Source organism: Leuresthes tenuis, unplaced genomic scaffold (genome assembly GCF_036924035.1).
Source record: "Leuresthes tenuis unplaced genomic scaffold, fLeuTen1.0.hap1 SCAF_8, whole genome shotgun sequence".
Classification (NCBI taxonomy): domain Eukaryota; kingdom Metazoa; phylum Chordata; class Actinopteri; order Atheriniformes; family Atherinopsidae; genus Leuresthes; species Leuresthes tenuis.
The window spans coordinates 16,960,068-16,978,814 of record NW_027325362.1 but is presented as its reverse complement, the minus strand read 5'-3'; the positions used below and the strand labels follow the sequence as shown (position 1 = coordinate 16,978,814).

General features: G+C 38.5%; 1 protein-coding gene across 1 annotated transcript in view; it reads right to left on the bottom strand.

Annotated features, from left to right (window-relative positions):
• Positions 1–18,747, bottom strand: part of LOC140313157 (uncharacterized) — a 104,152-nt gene that overhangs the window by 83,681 nt on the left and 1,724 nt on the right. The window contains exons 2-11 of the mRNA XM_072391151.1: positions 17,473–17,594; positions 17,191–17,265; positions 17,005–17,104; positions 11,384–11,507; positions 11,018–11,293; positions 10,375–10,455; positions 9,659–9,778; positions 8,934–8,996; positions 3,349–3,393; positions 674–718 (exon numbers count right to left, since the gene is read on the bottom strand). Of these exons, the coding sequence (XP_072247252.1) occupies positions 674–718; positions 3,349–3,393; positions 8,934–8,996; positions 9,659–9,778; positions 10,375–10,455; positions 11,018–11,293; positions 11,384–11,507; positions 17,005–17,104; positions 17,191–17,265; positions 17,473–17,560 (1,017 nt within the window). The 5' untranslated portion in view covers positions 17,561–17,594. The remainder of the gene's footprint in view (positions 1–673; positions 719–3,348; positions 3,394–8,933; positions 8,997–9,658; positions 9,779–10,374; positions 10,456–11,017; positions 11,294–11,383; positions 11,508–17,004; positions 17,105–17,190; positions 17,266–17,472; positions 17,595–18,747) is intronic.

The following is an 18,747-nucleotide window of genomic DNA, read 5'->3' as shown; positions in this document are numbered from 1 at the left end:
CCGGGAGACTCCTTTGTTTGTGCCATGACACACATCGGACCTTCATGAAACCCTAATCATTAACCCTCATCTGACCCAGATTTCACCTTCAAATTACCTTCCAACTGTAGAAGCTCAGGTGCGTTTGCCTCTCACAGATGTGTAAATACAGGCATTTCTTCTCATTAAATACATTACAGAGAGCATTTTTTAGTATTGTAATTGAAGAAAAAAAAGATCCTTTTAGAGCTCCTGTGAAATTAGTTCATGTTTAGGTCACATTTATGTAGAAATATTGAAAATCCTAAAAGGTTCACAAACTTTCAAGCACCACTGTACATTAGTTTAATCACAGCAGCTAGATTTAAGTGCATGCAATAAAGAATGACCTGAAATGACATGGAAGGGGCTTACAGTAATTTCATAAATTAGTTTAGTCCATTAGTATGCCAGGCTGCATACAGTACATATCAATTAACTGCCCTGCAGAAGGACACTGCAGGGTAGAACACGCTTAGATCTACGGATGTGACAGGCACCTGAAAACAGCCACACAGAAAATTCTGCTTTGCTCCTACCTCCAGGGCATCACACAGAAAATGAAAAGCCTATAAGAATTGATTCTCTGACGAAACTAGATCTGGTTGATGTGCTGTGTATGGAATATGTGTCTACTGGAGATAGTAGTACTTACCTTCTCTCCATCGATTCCCTTTTGCCCTTCTGATCCAAGTTCACCCTGCAATGACAAGATTGAAAGTTAAAAGGCAAAGAAAATACTCTTGAAAAGTTCATTCTTACCATTTTCATCTTTTAACTTTCTTTTTAGTATATTAGAATAATGTCAGAATTATGGAGAACTGTGGTTGCTCAAAAAAGCCTCAAGCTTTTGTAAATGTTGGGATCTTTGTAGATAATCAGATTTTTCTAAAAACTTTAATTAGCTTTATTAGCACGACCACAAATTTGTAGAGTACTGCCAAATGCTTACAGCAAGTGAAAGGATTGATCATATTAGAAGGCACTGAGTGCCTGTTTGGAAAAAAAAAAAGAATGGAAACCTGGAACAGGGAAACATATTCCTGAAAGATGGACAATTATTTAAAAAATACAGAAAATAATTCATTCATTTACAATTTACATTTAAGCTCTGAAAGACAAACTAATCAAGGACTTGATGGTGATTGGCATGATATTTGTGGTGTATTGTTCAGTTATTGTAGTTAAAAGTAAGTGTAGAGTCATGCATGTGAAAAAATGCTTTCAGTATACAAAGATGATGAAATAAAAAATAAAAAATAAATGGAGTTCATTGTGCTGATGTGTATAGGAATATCCTAACCTTTTCTCTTTCATGCAATGAAGTTAAATCCCAAACTCAACTTCGTATGATGTTAGCACTGCAGTACACTGTTGGATCTCAGAGGCAGCAGCTCAAAAACAAACACACATAACGCACACCACGCAGTGTCGTTTGCCGGTGATCTCACTGCTCCGTTTCAGCTTCAGAAAAGTATACAACGTGTGTGAGATTATATGTAGCTGGTGAATAAGCTGTTCGAGGCTTACTGCTTTCCACACACTCTGCCAGAAATGTGTGAGATGACTTGGAACCTGTTGGCTCTGCTATTAGAATGTAACCTACACAGTTTAATGACCTTGGCCGGTCCTGTAAAGCTCAAGCAAGCTGCTGTTTTACAGTGTCCAAGGGCAACCATATCACTAGTCTTGTAATATCGACAGCTGCAAGAAATTGTTGCCCTCACATTAAGGCTTTCAAAAGAGTGTGAAAATGAATGTCTTGGCCAAATTATGTATCGCAGTAGCAAAAAAAAAAAAAAAAAAACACACATGCACGCAACAAAATCACACTGAATATGTTTTTAAAAAATTATACAAGGACGACAAACAAAAAGAAAAACAGAGAAGAATTTTAGCACATCTTTGAAACACCACAAAACACGGTGCTGTTAACTAGCATCAGCACCAATACCACTGCTACTGCTTTGGATGTAGGCTACTCTTGTGCACTGTAGTGCAACAAAACTTCTCCTGATCCTCATCTCAATGAGCGCGAACGGAGGGCGATTCACCATTAAGACTCATTCCGTGTTCCACATTTCAAAATTTGTGAGCAAATACTGTAAGTCATGCCACAGTTAGCTTAATGCCGTCAAAGGAAAAAAGGTCCAAGATTAAGCCATCTTCAACAACCTGGAATAATCCTATTTACTCCCAGTGAAGAAACAGCTTCCCCAATGATCTACAGTACAATCAGTTCTGTGCATGCAGTAAAACATCTATATCTGTGTGTAATTTCTTAATTTCTTTGAGTTCAGAATCACAATCCCATACACTCCATATCCACCATATAGTATGCAGGATATCCTCAGTTCAAAGCATGGATACAACATCCTTTTATCAGCATCACAGTTAATGTTTTTTGTGCTTTATGAGAATTGAAATCCTTAACTGTGGCAGATTAATAAAGCCATCAAGCTGCAACATTTGATATTTGATAACCAAGCCAAATAATGAAGGAAATCTAGAAAATGTTCACAGCTGTTCAGGATTGGTAACAGCAATAGTGAATTAAAAAAGAAAAAAAAAACACTGTTAAACTGAGTGCTTACATTAAAGATTTAAGCATTTTCCTCTTTGAAGATCTGGATTTCACAGCTGTGTCTCTTGATCTGCACTGTCACTTTTAGAAAATTACATAAATTCACAGCAGAGGGCTTCATCAGCAGGGCATACCAATTTCTGTTTACACTCAGATCCAGCCCCCTCTGCACAAACAGCTCAAACATTTATCAGAAGTTTCTACTGCAGTGTCGAGGACACCATTCCTTACTGGCCTCCACCCAGCACGACTGCCAGCTATGTCCGGCAGCAGGGCACATAGCCAAGCCCGAAACGCCTGTGCCTGGAATTAAATATGCGTCTCTGTAGCAGTACCGTCTACCCCGCGCCGACCAGGCACCCACTTGTTGGGCTAATGGGATTTATACATTACTTTCTTTTCTGTGCTGCGGTGACTGGGTCACAAAAGCAAGCTAGTGATTTATTCCAATAATGTTAGAAAAGCATCTTAGATGAGAGCGACACTGACAGATTTCATAAATCATGTAGCCCAAAAAATCCACCTGTTATTCAAAACATCTTTAAAGCCTGCTGTCGAAAATGATTAACATTAAACTAAAATAACACTTATTAAATAGAAGAAAAAAAACACTTAAAGTGAAGTTTCCAACTGAGCCCATGTCAGTCGTAGCTTTGATTACAACTTTAAAGGCCACTGTGTATACATATATATATATATTCAGTTCCACTATAGAGTTGCATCATGGCAGACTATGAGCGACCTACCTTAAGTCCAGGGTTCCCTGTAGGCCCGGCCTCCCCTGTGTCCCCCTGTGATGAAAAAAAAAACAAAAAAAAACAAGAGAGTCAACAGTTACTGAAAGGTCTCTCGTTCGCACATTAGTGAATAGCTCTATGAAGGCTTGTCATTTCATCAGTGGTCTTTCTCCTACAGCTGTTCCACAAGTTGTTGCTGACAAAGAGGGCCAGCAGCTGCAGGTCAGGATACAATTTCCAAACAGTTTGAAAGCTCCACTGTATTATCTTAGTAATTGTTCTAATAGCTGGAGTGTTTTTACACAGTGGAGAGGCCAACACTGAAAGTGATATGTGACTTTCTTAAGAATATAACTCTTCACGATTGCCCTCTGTGACTATGCTAGATTGTTATCAAACAAGTTTTCTGCGAACAAGGGAGCGATTCAAAAAATGACGCCTATTCATGCAAGCATCTTCATTAAAGCCATTTTTGCTGGAACTCAACACTCATAGAAGAACAATAAGGCAATGTGGCCTAACTTAACATCTGAGATGCTATCTCTATTCAGTGGGTTATGAGCTCATTATTCCACCCATTATTCCTGACAGCATGGTCAGTCCACGTATTGTATTTACACATCACATGATACATATGGGTTCGTTGATATGAGCAAATTCAGAAGAAGCATTTGCATGAAATGACAGACATTCATAACTGCCGATGTCACTTATAAAGAACAGAAAAAACTTCCATTGAAAGCATATAGGAGTGGAAGTAAGTACATCTAAGTAAGTTTTCTTTTCAGTCTATGATGCAAAACCCTTTAAAAAAAAAGCTAATAATATATTAACCCTGATGAATACAATAGGAACGATAGAAGATTTGACAGCTATTCCAAATTCACAGTGAGTGATAAATCAGACTGTCTGGACTAATATGATATAATAATTCACTACAATGGGCAGTACAATGGGTTTACATCTAATTTGAGGGTACTGGAGAGCAGGGGAGTTAAAAAATGTGCAAAACAAATTAAGGATATTGTAAAAGTGGAGGAAGTTTTCATTTTATCATGGCGTCTGTTTATTTTTTCGCTTTCTTTTTAATGTTTTGCATATACATGCAGGACCTATAAATCTAGTAATACCAGGGTTTATGTGCAACACCAAAGAAAATGGATTTCCTTTCAAGTAAGCTGCATTCTTATAGCCCACTACTTATCTGTCTAATTTCCTGAGGGATTCTGGATTAATCATTGCAGTTTAATCCCTTTGCACTGCATTAGAATCCTCCATCAAACTCTCACTGTAATGTGGGATAGTACTTTCCGTTGGAGTAACACAGCCAAAGTAATCCTCACACACTTTCCCGAGAAGCCTTCAGTGTAGGTCACGATGATTGGCCCGCAGTTCTCATTATTGGTGTTTTAAATGCTCTAAATTGCCCAGATGTCTTTGAATAATCTCTACAAAGTCAACCTAAATTGTTAGTAAGTATACTCAGACTATTTCTAATCTCCCACAGAATTATACTCTCTTGTTGGTAATTGAAAGTATCACGAGTCTTCCTCATTAACAGTATTCACTCTGACTTTCTTAACCATTTTTAATGTATTTCCTAAAAGAGTGAATAACTGTTTTATAGTCACTGGAGCACAGCTGGAAATTAGGAATCAATGTGAATTAAGAAGAAGCAAACTGCTTTCATAATCTACCTGCAGAACAATGTCAAAAAAAGGTCAGACTGAATAGTAGAAAGGAGCTGCAACACAGGACTATGCCAAAGCATGACATTTCGATATATGAGACGGTTTTAAATGAACTACTTCCTCCTCTGCTGTTCTATCAGAGATAGCTGCACATGATCGTCTGTGAATGCCACAAGAAGTTAGAAACATTTTAACCCCATGATGAGTGACATTTTGTCAAGTATCATCTGCTCTCACTCAGAATGATCCTGTTCCAGCTGCAGAGTTCTTTAAACATTTCAGCTGTCATATACAGAGTAATAAACACTGCTTTGACACTGTATCATTTACACCCAAGCCTGTATTATTAGGTCAAACTTCCCTCTTACATTGTTTATTGAATTTAATTTGTTCTAATTAGTTATTCATTAAAGAAGTGTGTCAATAAGGCAATTTCACATCCGTCTATCAAACACACTAGGTAAATAGTTTGTGTGGATTCATTAAAACTACAAACTAGGTAATAAATGATCTAAAAGCTCCACTGCATAATGGCTAGAGAGTCCTGAAGTGCTGCTTTGAATTTTCATTGAAATAGCTCTCTTCCAAGGATTCATTAAGTCAACATTTAGCCTTAAATTAGCTTACGTTTCCATGTCCAAAATGTCTCTGTGGTCCGCACTTTCAGCAACAAATTATTGCAAGTATGCATGGATAAAGGGATTAAGGAGAAACACTAAAGGATACCTAAGAAAAATAAGCTGAAATGAAATTAACCTCTTAAAAGGCAAAGTAGGGAAACACTAGAGAAAGACAAGTAAAAAACACAAACACTAGAATGGGAGAGAAAATTGCTCATTGCCATATATAAATATATATATATATATATATATAGAGATCGAGAGATAAAATCATATATTCAAATTAAGCATGTCATCACACTCTGTGGTTGAGAAAAGATGATGACATTCAACTTTTTAGCTCAGCTCACTTGTGAAATGTATCCTTTGGCAAACAAATCAAATTTACCTGTGTATACTCTGAAAGAAGCGTTGTGGATCCCTTGGTTTAATGTCACCATTAAGAAAGGTCTCTGTGCATGTGTACAAGTGTGTGTTTCTCTTTTGATCAGTTGGCAGGACCTGGACAGCTTAGTCTTGAATATATGGTCTCTGATCATGTTTTTCCTTGGCTTCATTGATTTATTGTTCAAACCTGTAATGGGATTTGCTATGAATTTTGTTGCTCCGTAAGTAAACAAATGGCGCAAGATATTGATTTTTAATTGAGGACTTGAAATTAGATTTCAGATATGAAACTCTGACTCCTAGCAAAAGGAGCCTAAGAAAAAAAAAGATGGTAACAATGACAAAGGAATGACCTGTGGTCCCGAAAAGCTTTGCTCAACATGTGTACTATGATAAAAGATTTGCACTAAATGTCACTTTGGAAATGCTGTTAGGTGTCAAATCGACGGTTGCTGTGGCCAAAACACAATCTAGAGGCTGAAACAACAGAGATATATATGCTATAAATGCCTTCTAATTTTATTCTATTTTAAGGTCGGACTCATTAACCTGGTGGCTCCTAAAAAAGGAGAAGAAGCTTGATAGGATAAGTTTGTCCTCTATAATGTAATGATAAAAGTGAAAGTGCTTATTTTCAACCAAATTATTATGTTTATCTTAAACTAGCCCAGCTGTTAGTAGTTCTGTAATTGTGAGCCATGTTGCAATGTGGACGCTCTGTGGTTGGAAAGATATAGTGACAAAGGAAATAACTGTCCAGTGCAAGATAATATTTCACTATGTTGCATTAGCTAAAACCGTAATGAAATTTGTCAGATTTTCTCCCGGATTCCTCAAACCGGGAGCAGTCTACCGCAGGTGAGACACTGACGATGCGTTGCTACTTTCACAAGCTCACTTGAAAGAAAGAGGGGAGAGAAAATCCAATATCCATTCAAAGTAAGCAGTAATTTATTTTCATACTCTCTGCCCCCCCCCCAAAGTTTCTGACTGTATTTTTCACCCATGTTATTGGCAATTAACCCATTCTGTCGTTAGGTATGAGGACAAGTTGCTATTTGCAAAAGCAATAGACACTGACAACATGCAACAGTGCGTGGAATATGTGATACTGTCTGCCTGATGCATTCTCACCCACTGAATATCAAGTACCAAGTCATTTATCATCAGCACTCCAACTGCACATACGCAGACATACTGAAGCTTGAGAGCTTATCTACACTATGTTAGCTAGGAATCATTGGGGGCCAATTATAACATACCCTCAAATCAACAGTAATTAGTACAATCTGCTATTCAACATGCTGTTTTTAATGTCATTTTCAAAATTATTAATAAAGATAAATGTTCGTATAAAAGAGTATGAAACGTCACCTAAAAATATGAATTAATAAATAAATAAACTGAAGCAACAATTGATATCTTCATATCTTCATAATTTACTGTATGTGTAAAATTAGCGCGTGGACACTCACAGATGCTACTTGCTTCTAGTTTTCTTGTGAGTTTGTACTAATTGCCTGAAAACATTTTATGCAGAAGTCTTTAATGTCTAAGACAAAAAGTGAGCTAAACTGTTGAAAGAATTTGAAGAAACAGAAACAAGTTACAATGTCAAAAGCTTTGGTAGAAAAGAAAGAAAGTATAGAAATAAAATCCGGCCTGGCTGCTGGAGGTTTAAATGATTTAACACTTGCATTTTGCATTTGCTCCTTTTAGGAATGGTTGTTTTTCCAGACGCAAAAAACTAGCAGCCATCCAAACATATCTTAATCCCACAGTCACATCATGATAATTAAGAGACTGACCCTAAAAGCCATCTGGTCTTATCAGGCAGACAGTACCACCACCTGTTCGTCTGTGAATTCCATGCATAGTTGAATGCATTCTCCCTTCTGCTCTTCTTTAACCTCAAACAAACAGTCAAAAAGGGGATTTGATTCTCCAAACAATGTGATTTGTCTAGGGGGAAAATAACCCTTTCGATCTGAGTATTTGATGGCTCCCTCATTTTTTTTCTTGTCCGCTAGCTGACACAACACCCACAATTTTCAGTAAGTGGGCATTTACAATTTACAATTCGACATGTCTATGCTTTTATGGAGAAAGAGGCCTTTTTCTTCTTAAACAACACCTGTTTACGTAATGATCGTACAAATGTATGTTTTCCAAATTCCCGCTTCTTGAGTGTGTTGGGGGCTGCACGGTGGGGCCTTTCATGTTCTCCCCGTGTACGCGTTTTCTCCCGGGTACTACGGCTTCCTCTCACCTCAGTTAATTGGTGTCTCTAAAATTGTCCTTAGGATTGAGTGTGAGCGTGTTTGTCTCGTTTGTCTCTGTGTGGCCCTGTGATGGACTGATAACCTGTCCAGGTTGTACCCCGCCTCTCGCCCGACGAGCCGAACTGATGGATTAAGCAGGTATAGAAAATGGATGGATGGATGGACGAGTGTGTTGGGAGAAAATTCACCTTGTGAAAGCAATATTGTGCTAGCTTCTCTGAAGGACCTTGACAGAAGATCATGAAACTACTGCAAGATACAACAGGACTGACATTTCCTCTGTGAGAGAGTGATGTATCCCTATTTCTCTCACACTAAAATACACATTTGTCCTGAAGAAAACTGCTGTCTTGACATTTATTGTGGGGAGAGGGCACGGAAAACCAGTAACATTGTCCGAAAAAACAACCCCCAGTGGCAGGTAAGAAACAAAAATGAGGTTGTTTGCAACAAGGACCAAATCACAGTTACCCAATGAATTGTGGTGCGAGGATGCTGAACATGACCAACCTACCTACCAACAACTATTCATTTACCCACAGGATTTATTATTTTTTTTTTTTAAATCAAGAGCAAACACGCAAGCATACACAAGGAAAAATTGTTGCCCCAACCTTGTCTCCTTTGTCCCCCTTTTGTCCAGGCAGTCCATCCTCGTCTAGACGACCAGCGTTTTCCTGCGAGATTTGAAATGTTAAGACACACGTATGTGATCAAGATAAACCTGATGTTTCGAAAAGATTTACTTGTCAATGAAAAGATTTCAATAAAGAAAAACAAGTCATTTGCAGTATTCAGAGCACAGTAGGCACTGTTGCTTTTGAAGTATCAACTGAGAATTTAGACGTGGAATCTTTTACAGTGGAGCATATTTCAATGTTTCAAATCCATTTAAAATGAAATACAAATGAACAATGTCTCTAAAGTATCACTCTAGCACCTCAAAATGCTGACTTAACAGTCTTTATGTGACTTACTTTATAATAGAGTGAGGAGTGGAACTGAACCTTGAAGCTGTAACATCCATAACTTTCAAAGGGAGCTTACAGCTTTTGGACCTCCATTTACATTTTATTCCAGCATTAATATTTGCCTGGAAAGAGTCCTTTTGAAATAATCTATCCACTATTTTACAGCTGTGTTTGTGTTAATAGATTGTGCTTGTGCAGTCTTTGGTTGGGTTCCAAGGAAAATATTTTTTGGTAAAAATGTCTTTTAATGGGCTCTTTAGTTTCCAGAAAAGATGGAGTACATGTGGTGTCAAATCAGTGCTGGCTCAGTTACAATAGCCATTTCACTCTCTCAATTAGAAGCCCTTGTTGGGAAGAATTGATTGTACCTTATCATCTGGACAGTGACATCTGTCAATTGACTGTGAGGCCGGCTGAGAGAGCATCAGGGGAATCTGGGCTGTAACCAGGGGAGGGGAAGTTCCATTAAATGTCTTCTCGACTCCACACTGGATCAATACAGAAATTTCACCATTTAGACACCCTCCTTTGTTATGTTTGCTTCAAGGCAGAGGAATAAAAAAAAACTCCAGAACTCAAAGTAATGTCTCCCAGTTCACCTAATGTAGCTAGAGTTGAATGTTTTTGTCACTTTGCAGTCAAGTTAAAAAAAAGAAGAAGTTCACAACGTAAACAGACTGATAATGGCCACTTAAGGTTTTTACAAGTCAATAAGAGTTTTACATTGGCACGACAGTATGCTTAAGGAGAAATGTAAAGGTAAGAGGTCAAAGTTCATCTGTCCTTTTAGAAGGACTGTAACATTAGCTCGTATTGATTTTATGATGATAGAAGATCTTTGTTATCAAGTTTCCATCTGGGGACACATGTCCCTTTTGGATGAAACCAAAATCCAGTTACAGTTTTATTGTCTGATGACGACACATATGTGACAATAAGTCAGCACAGTTTGTGACTGAAGGAAACCACGATATTTATCACATGTGCAATAACGTGAATGAAAAATATAGACATGTCTTTTTGTCTTTTTTTATGAACAACAATCAGTAAGTGTCAGTTCTGTACTGAAGCGTTAAAACACTACCTTTGGCTCAAGCAGCTCACAGCAATTTTCCATCTCAGCCATATACGGGTCACAGTAGATCAGAATTTGTCTCAGTTCAATCTGTTGAAAAGAGCTCATATTAACAGACCATTACAGCAGCACGCATTTGTTCCATTATCACATCAAGCTCCTCTTTGAACTGACAAATATCTGCATTTCATTTGTTGAGACAATTTCTGCCCTATGTCAGCTGTTCTAGCTTTAAGTTGTCGTAACACTGATCCCAATCTTTCTCGCCTGCAAAACAACTCAAACACAACTTTTGTAAGACTTCCAGCTGCTTACTAACTTAGGCTCATTTACCCCTTACAGGCCGTAAAAATGCAGCCTTTAATCCTACATAAGCCAAATTGGTCTCAGAAATATGGGTGACCAAATGGCAAAGCTCATCTTGTGTTTTTACTGCCTCTTTGGGCACCGTGTATTAGGAGGATAACACTTAGGACACAGATAAAAGATTCACAAAGATTAACAAAATACCCCTCAGAAGCATATTTAAAAAGCATTTGACTGCGTCTCATTTGTAGCACATAAATGAATAGGCTGGAGGAATCTCCCCCCCAAGGACATCTTCAGACAACACTTTAATTTTACTTTGAGACAAAAATGAATATCTACATACATCTACAGGCCGTCCATCCTCCACTCGTGTAGTGATGAGTGTGCGGCCACTGGGGTCGATGCTGTCCCTCTCATCAGTCATTCTCCTTTCTAATAGCTTGCAGTCCATATAAATGGAGACCATGTCGCTCTGTACAGAAATGCTCAGCTTGTGCCACTGGCGATCAAAGAGGGCATACAGGTCACGGCTCTTAAATGTGTAGCGAAGAGTGTTCTTTGACAGGCCTTGATAAGAAAACTCCACCGCTTTCTTGCCACCATCAACCACAACGGAAACCTGTGGAGCAAAGAAGAGTTTGATCCCCACCACAAAGAGGGATGTTCTTGTGCTCATTGAGACTGACTCATGGCAGTAAAACGGGCCTACCTGACTGCCACCTGATTGGTCAAATATCTGCCAAAGATACCAGCGGTCTCTTTTTGTCGTTCTTCTCACCCGGAAGATGGAAACCAGGGAGTACTCGCTTGAAAGCCCGTTTGGAAATATCAATCTAAAAAACAAAATCATCAGATTATGACAGAGTACCAGTACTGATTCCATCACTGAAAACCAATAGTTACCAGTGTCAATTCTCAGTGTTGGACATACACTGGTTCTAAGCTTTCAGGAGCTGAATAATAAACCAGTTAATCAACTTCAGTGACCAATAAAACATTTTAGTACCTTCTTGATGCAGACATTCGCATAAATAAACCCGATAAACTTAATCCCATTTAGTGTGATGAATCTTATTCAGGCTTCTCTGTCATTCAGGTAATGAAAGCATATAGACATTGATTCCAAAGCCACACTAACCAATCTTTTACTGCACCGAGACCATGTGCCACAGTTATAGGGTTATGGGTGCAAAGTGGGATGCACCTACACATTTATGTCTATAACCCCAGCTACTCTGTAAAGTCAAATACAAGCAACATATACAGAGAAAAAAGTGCAAAAATAGGAACAATTATACATTTCATATCACACCCACCCAAATGAAAAACAGCATATTTTGCAACTAATCTCTTAATCCACACCCACACTTTAGTTTTAATTTCATATGTTGTGACAAAAAGAAAAAAGAAAACCCACAAATTGTAACCTTCAAAGTACTACAACCTTTCAGCCCTAATTTCAGTCTTAAACTAACAACCAAAGGTGGAACAGCATAAACATAATAAATCAAGATCAGGAATAATAATAATAATGCAATGATAAGGTCACTGGGAAGGCAGAGTACAGCCGGGGGGAGGAAGAAAGAGACAGCTTCCTCAGACAGGTTGGAAATTAGTTTTCACTCCAATATATCATCTCCTATTCTCTCAGAGCTTCATTTCCCTCTTATATTGTACTCTTGAAGATTTTAGTGTAAAAGGTACATGACTAAAATGATAAATACACCAAGTTAAAGCTCCCCGAAAAATCAAATGCTTCTGTGAGAGGCCAAGGACTGCGAAGGTTGTTCGCGGCCCCGAGGGCTAAGACTATTTCAGCTGCAATTCAATATCAAAAGTGACATGGCAATTTATAATGAAAAAATTAAATTAGAAATAAGACCAGCAAAAATTTTAAGTTTGACCATACAGTATCCGATTCTACTAAATAGATTACTAATGAATGCAAGTATAAAAGAAATAGCATAAAGTAAGAATATGCACTGAGGGAGCACATTCAATACATACAGATTTATGAAACATTATAAATTCATGCAGGTTTAATGGAACTGAGATACTCAGCAGAATACAGTGAAGTAATGTTTTCCCTTAGCGTCACGAAGTCCCACACTCACACTTTTCTTTACAAATACCTAACAGAGCCTACTCTCATTTCAAAACATGGTGCATCGACAGTGTGGCACACACGATCTCTGGGGGTCCAGAGGGTCAAAGTTCTTGACCTCACGCTAAGTGGGAAAAACTAGAGCTCAGAATTGCTTGGTTTGAACACTGCTTGTCTGATTCTTTGGAAAAATGGAACTCTGAATGTTTTAATTAGGAGTTATTGTGTGAATGAGAAGGATTAAATATCCTTACTACCAGGCTACACTGCCAAAACAGCTTTTACACTAACTGTGCTATTCTGACAACTCTGTCACTTATAAGTCTCATTTCAATATGACCAATTAGCACTGGCAAATATGTTTAGGAATAAATGCAATTGCTCCTTTAATTACAGACGCCAATACAGTTCTATTTCATTTCAAGTCATGTGATGATTGTGTACAATAAGGTCAAATTGCACAGTGTGAAGAAGCCATATATAAGACCAGTGAAACAGCCATAGCTGTAACAAAAATAAAGAAAATCTTCTAAAGTGACTCTTCTTTTTGACAACTTGTAAAGCTGACAGAATAACAAGCTGTCACACACAAGTTATAGTAAGAATTAGATTGAATTTTCTAAGGAATGACCATGTGCTTTCTGGAAACTATCACCTCTCTCGGAACATGCCTTTTATTGTGCATCGTGCTTGGCTGACACCACCCCTTGTATAATCAGTGACCGCGGTTTGACACAATGTCACAGCAACACTGACGGTCTGCTAGACAATCCCACGGAAGCGACTTTAATGTCCTAGCTTGAAAGAAATCCAATCCAGGAGGATTCTTTTAAAGGAGTCAGAGGAGTCAAATTGCTGCACTTGAAACAATCAAACATAAAGTGCTAGCCTCGTTGGCTCACATCCCTATCACTGTCACTCAGTGTTCCGACAGACCACAGACCATGTCAGTGAATAAGCTTGATGCATGATGTATAAAGAGCGTAACTTCTCTTCAGCATGGGTTCTCGTTTCTGTTTAAATCTATGGAATAAATGCTCTGTTTGCCAGACTGGAGGAGGAATGCCAATGATCAAACTACATATTCCTATAATCTGTGTGAATGTGAGTGAGAATGTGTTACTGAAACTGCCCAATAAAGGCCTGTCATGTCTCCAATGTTACAGTGACTTTTCCATAAGATATCTCTGTTGTCCATGGGTTTGAAAGTAAGTGTACATTTAGTTCAACCCTATCTGGGGAATTTGCGCATTGTGTTCCTCAAACAAATCTTAAACCATTATGCAGTGTGGCAGGGCACATTGAACTGCTGAAAGAGACCACTGCTATCAGGGAGCACAGTGTCAGCAACAATGTAAAGGTGGTGCATATCAAAGTAACATCAACATGAACAGCAACACCCAATGTTTCCCCAACATAACATCTTCCAAAGCATCACACTCTCCCCTCTGACTGGTGTCATGTCTTCCTCAGGTAAGTAATGCATATGGACCTGCCCATCGACATGACCATTGTAGGCACTTTCAGCTGTAGAAGCTACTGTATCTAGTCCCAAATGCAGCAAACTGGGATACACTGTTAATTTTTTTAAATCTATTTTATTTGGACAATAGTTGTCCAATTGAATTGGACAATACAGGCCAGTCTTTGTGCCACATATGCATTTGCCACTTGCAACGTTGTTGCCTGTTCATGAGTTTTCTTTCCTTGGACCACTTTTGGTAGCTCCTGACTAATGTAGACCAGGAACATTCCACAAGAGTTGCAGTTGTGAAAAGGCTGTGACCCAGCCATCAAGGCATCATAATTTCACTCAAATCCTTCCCCATCCATCTATTTGTGCTTCCAGCACATCAACTTCAAGGACAGAATGCCTATTATATTCCTACCCCTTCCACTATTAAGTTCCATTGTAATGAGATAATCAATCCTTTCACTTCACTTGTCAGTGGTCATCAGGCTGTTGCTGAGCAGTGTAATTGCAGTATTAACTCACATGACAGTCACAAAATAGACCACAGACTGATAACCAAACACAAACTTTGGTTATTTGATATAGCGTATTTCATCCTCATGTAAACCACATTATGTGAGTTTGTGTAAACTTTGAAAGAAATGAAAATTATTTTCCCATTTTAAAAAAAAAGGCTATTAAAGGGGAACAGTTTGGTGAAAGTCGGCATTCCTTCGGAAGATATTTAGATTCCTCGAGATCCATATAACGGAGTGAACAGGGCCATAGACTAAATAAGCTGTGGTGCAGCAGCGCGCGTCGATGACGTCATCCCAGCAGCCGAGTGTGTAGAAAGCCCTCTATAAGCCCCCAGATAGCCGCCAATAACAACAACACAGCAGCTATGAGCTAACAGTGCAATAGTACGCATTCATTCATTCATTTGTCTTAAAGCATTAAAAATACAGGAGTTCCCCTTTAAGTTACATAGGAAATAGATGCTCCCAAGACTTCTCATAGTCTTTAAAGATGGAAAAGAGCAAACAGTTTTGTCAGTTTTAAAGGTGCTGTCATGAATGTCATGAATCCTACATTTTTCGCTCAGTTTGCATTTCAAATTACATAAAAACTGAAAAGAAATCAGTCCAAATGCTACTATCCAGTGTGGCTGCCTGTCAACTAACTGCAGACAGCCAAATTGCTTAATTTTCTAACATGAAAAGCACAATATTGCAAATTAAACCTGCAAGAATTGAGTTGCCCAACCACACAGGATAATCTCTAATGTAAATGGTTAACACAAATTCAAATGTAACTTAAATGTAACTGTTGTTTCAATAAACATATCATTATGAATATGTTAGGATGCAGTTAGGATGTAAACAGAGCAGGACCAAGTACAGATGTTTCCGAAGACAGCGAACAACTGAAACTAAGTTTTTACACTGTATCGGTGGGTACATGGTGTTGGGCAATTTATCACCGCACATAAATGCTCCAAGAGTGTGTCAGCTGTGATATATGTGCCATAATGTGCATTGTGCCAAGGAGTTTGGCAGATCATCAGCTAGATCTAGAGAATGAAGCATACAGTGCTGCATATCCTGCAAGTAAAGTGAGCAATGTTTCAGCGGCTGAGGCAGGGGCAGGAGGGCCTCCTGCTTCGTGCTACTGTCCTCGCTTTCCTTCCCCAGCTGACATGCAGTATCACCTGTCAAAGTACTTAGATAATTGGATATGAGAGGGATCGCAGTCTTGTCACTATAACCAACGACGCTGTCAGCAGCGTCACTGAGAACCAGCATCTATTCGCATTATGGGCCCAGACTGAGAGAGGAGCTGAAGTATTAATGTATTTTCAGCCGGGTGACAGAACAGGGGAGCAGATCACAAATCAGCTGGCAAAAAGATTTGCTCCCCTATAGCCAATTGAAGAGTGGCAATGAATGTTTACAGTTACATGTAAATATACTAAAAATATCCTGCCCTTCTGGAAGACTGACAACGTGTTTTATTTTGCTGTTGCAACCAAAGGAAACAAAACACTGATCATCTCAAGGTGTGCATTTTAGAATCCAAAACATCCCTGTAAAACAAAGCCGGGCAACCATGACAGATTCATCAATGTCACTGGTCTTAAGTTACACAAATGACGGGACAAAATGTAAAATGTGCACAAGGCCTTCCTAATACTATATCAAATCAGATGACCGCTTTATCACTTTTTCAGCACCAGCATGGTGGAGCCTCACAATGACCCAGCCTCTTAACTGGGGAATAAAGGTGCTCAACAAATGACACCTTAGTGTGCTATTATGTAGTTATTTCCACTTTCCTGTCTTGCTATACACGCTCAGGCTTATTTTCATTCCTTCTTGTCCCATATTTTCCCAGCTGAGACTTCTAGAATAAATGCAATATATTTAAATTTAGCTCAAATTATTCCCTGTCTTCCAGCTCACCTCACTGCTTACCCCTATTAGCCAAGGAAAATGGAGCCATTGCTCTGAGCAGGGTATATCTGGGTTGCTTCACTTCAACATTTTGACAACACTGTTCTTTTTTTGCCCCTTAGAAAACCACTATGTATAAATGCAAGTTAGCTTAAATTCTCATGGGCGGTAAGAACAACAAAAATGTAGTGGTAGCTTTAAGCCATAATTATAATATCGCGTGGTCTTGCAACATTTGAGCTGTGAGAAATAAACAGCATTGTCTTCACATACTGTAATAAAGAAAGACAAGAACTAGCTCACATATGCATGCAGCTTACTTCGTAGGCTTGATAAGTGGACTGCTTCCCAATCGAAACGTCGGCAGGTCATCCATGACCGTTCCTTTTCGGAGAAGAAACTTTTCCGTGAGATCAAATCCTGTAAATGTGAGCACAGAGTGTTACTAGATAGGCTGATGTTGCTCTACTTGCAGCACAAAGAAACTTTTTACATTCAGCACGTACCTGTGATTTCCAACGGACGATCTAAAACATCAGAAAACCTGCGTTCCTCCACATTTATAGGAGGACATGAGCCATCTAGGGGGAAACCCATCAGAGAAATAGTTTGTGTCGATCCAAATGTTTTTTTTTTTTTTTGAAAGGAGATAATTAAATCTGTAGCTGAAACTTTTCTGGCTCTTTTTGACATCAGTAAATTTATGACTGCAAATGGTAATCTCTGTCACCCCCCTATGCCTTTTTTTTCCCCCAACACATTGCTACAAAGGACAAACTCTTACAAACCTGCTTGTTCGCTCACTGCCATTCCAAAAGTGCAAGGAACAGAGTACACAGTCCAAATGAAAGCCCACCTCAGCAAGTAATAAATCATGGCTCTGATGCTGGAAAACAGCCCGCGTGAAAACCTGGATGACAACAGAACAGATTTCATTTCAAACTCCATTCGGTTAAGGTTTAAATAATGAATTACACACATGCCTAGTTTTGATGAAATATTTTCAATTTCAATATGTAACATTTCTCATGGAATCCAAAAAAGTCTCTGTACACACCACATTGCTGTTCAGGATTGGCAGTATAAAAGATGAACATTAGATGTTGAATTCAATAGGCTCCAATACAAATCTGGCTCCAATAAGCTGATATTAAAAAAAAAAAGTCAACTTTCCCCTTGAAATGCTAAATCACCGAATTCTTTCAAAGATCACTGTCCAATTCCACCATCTTGTCCAAAAATAGTCACTTAAGCCATAAAAATTGCCATTGTGGCAACAGCCACAACCACATTGGTGACATTATTTACAGTCTTAGTCGCTTAATTACAAATAAATGGGCAAAAACATAATGAAATATGTAGCATTTATACTGCTTGAGATCTTGATTGTTTTTAACTGTATCTATACAAATCTGCAAAAGTTTAAAAAAAATATTTATTGAGTCATTTTTCTATAAATGTCTGCAAAGTATCAGTGATAAAAGGCCTGGTATTTTGGCTTTGGCCATCTGTATAACATTTCAGCAGTGTCACTAATCAACAGCAGATACAAGCAAACAATGGGCCTTTTATCCTCTAACTGACATATACTTTCACATTAAGCTGTGGTAGATTTCACATACAACTGTCGTCTATTGTTTTTGAACCAACTTTTTCAACAACTTTGCGTTGATATTCTTGAATTAGGATTCTCGCCTAACAGTAAATGATGTCTGACGCACCAATTTCACACCCAACTTACAGACACTGTCGCACATCCCTAAAACTGCCAGTTGAAGAAAAACCTGCTTCATTTCTAAGATCTGTATGACATCAGCGATGAATACACATGTCAACAGTATGCTGCCGCAAATGCATTAGCTTTTAGCCCTGTTTGTGTTCAAGGTTTGGTATTTAAGTAGTTAGCCAGGCTGACTCTTGCTGTCTTGAGAAACCTTTTTTTTCCATTCAAATTCTGAATGAATAACCTGCACAGTATGTGTGGTTGAGTAACAGCGCGATGAGTTCAGCACAATTATTGGCTCCTCGAATGTTGTTTTGTCAGACTTAAATCAAGGTGCCAA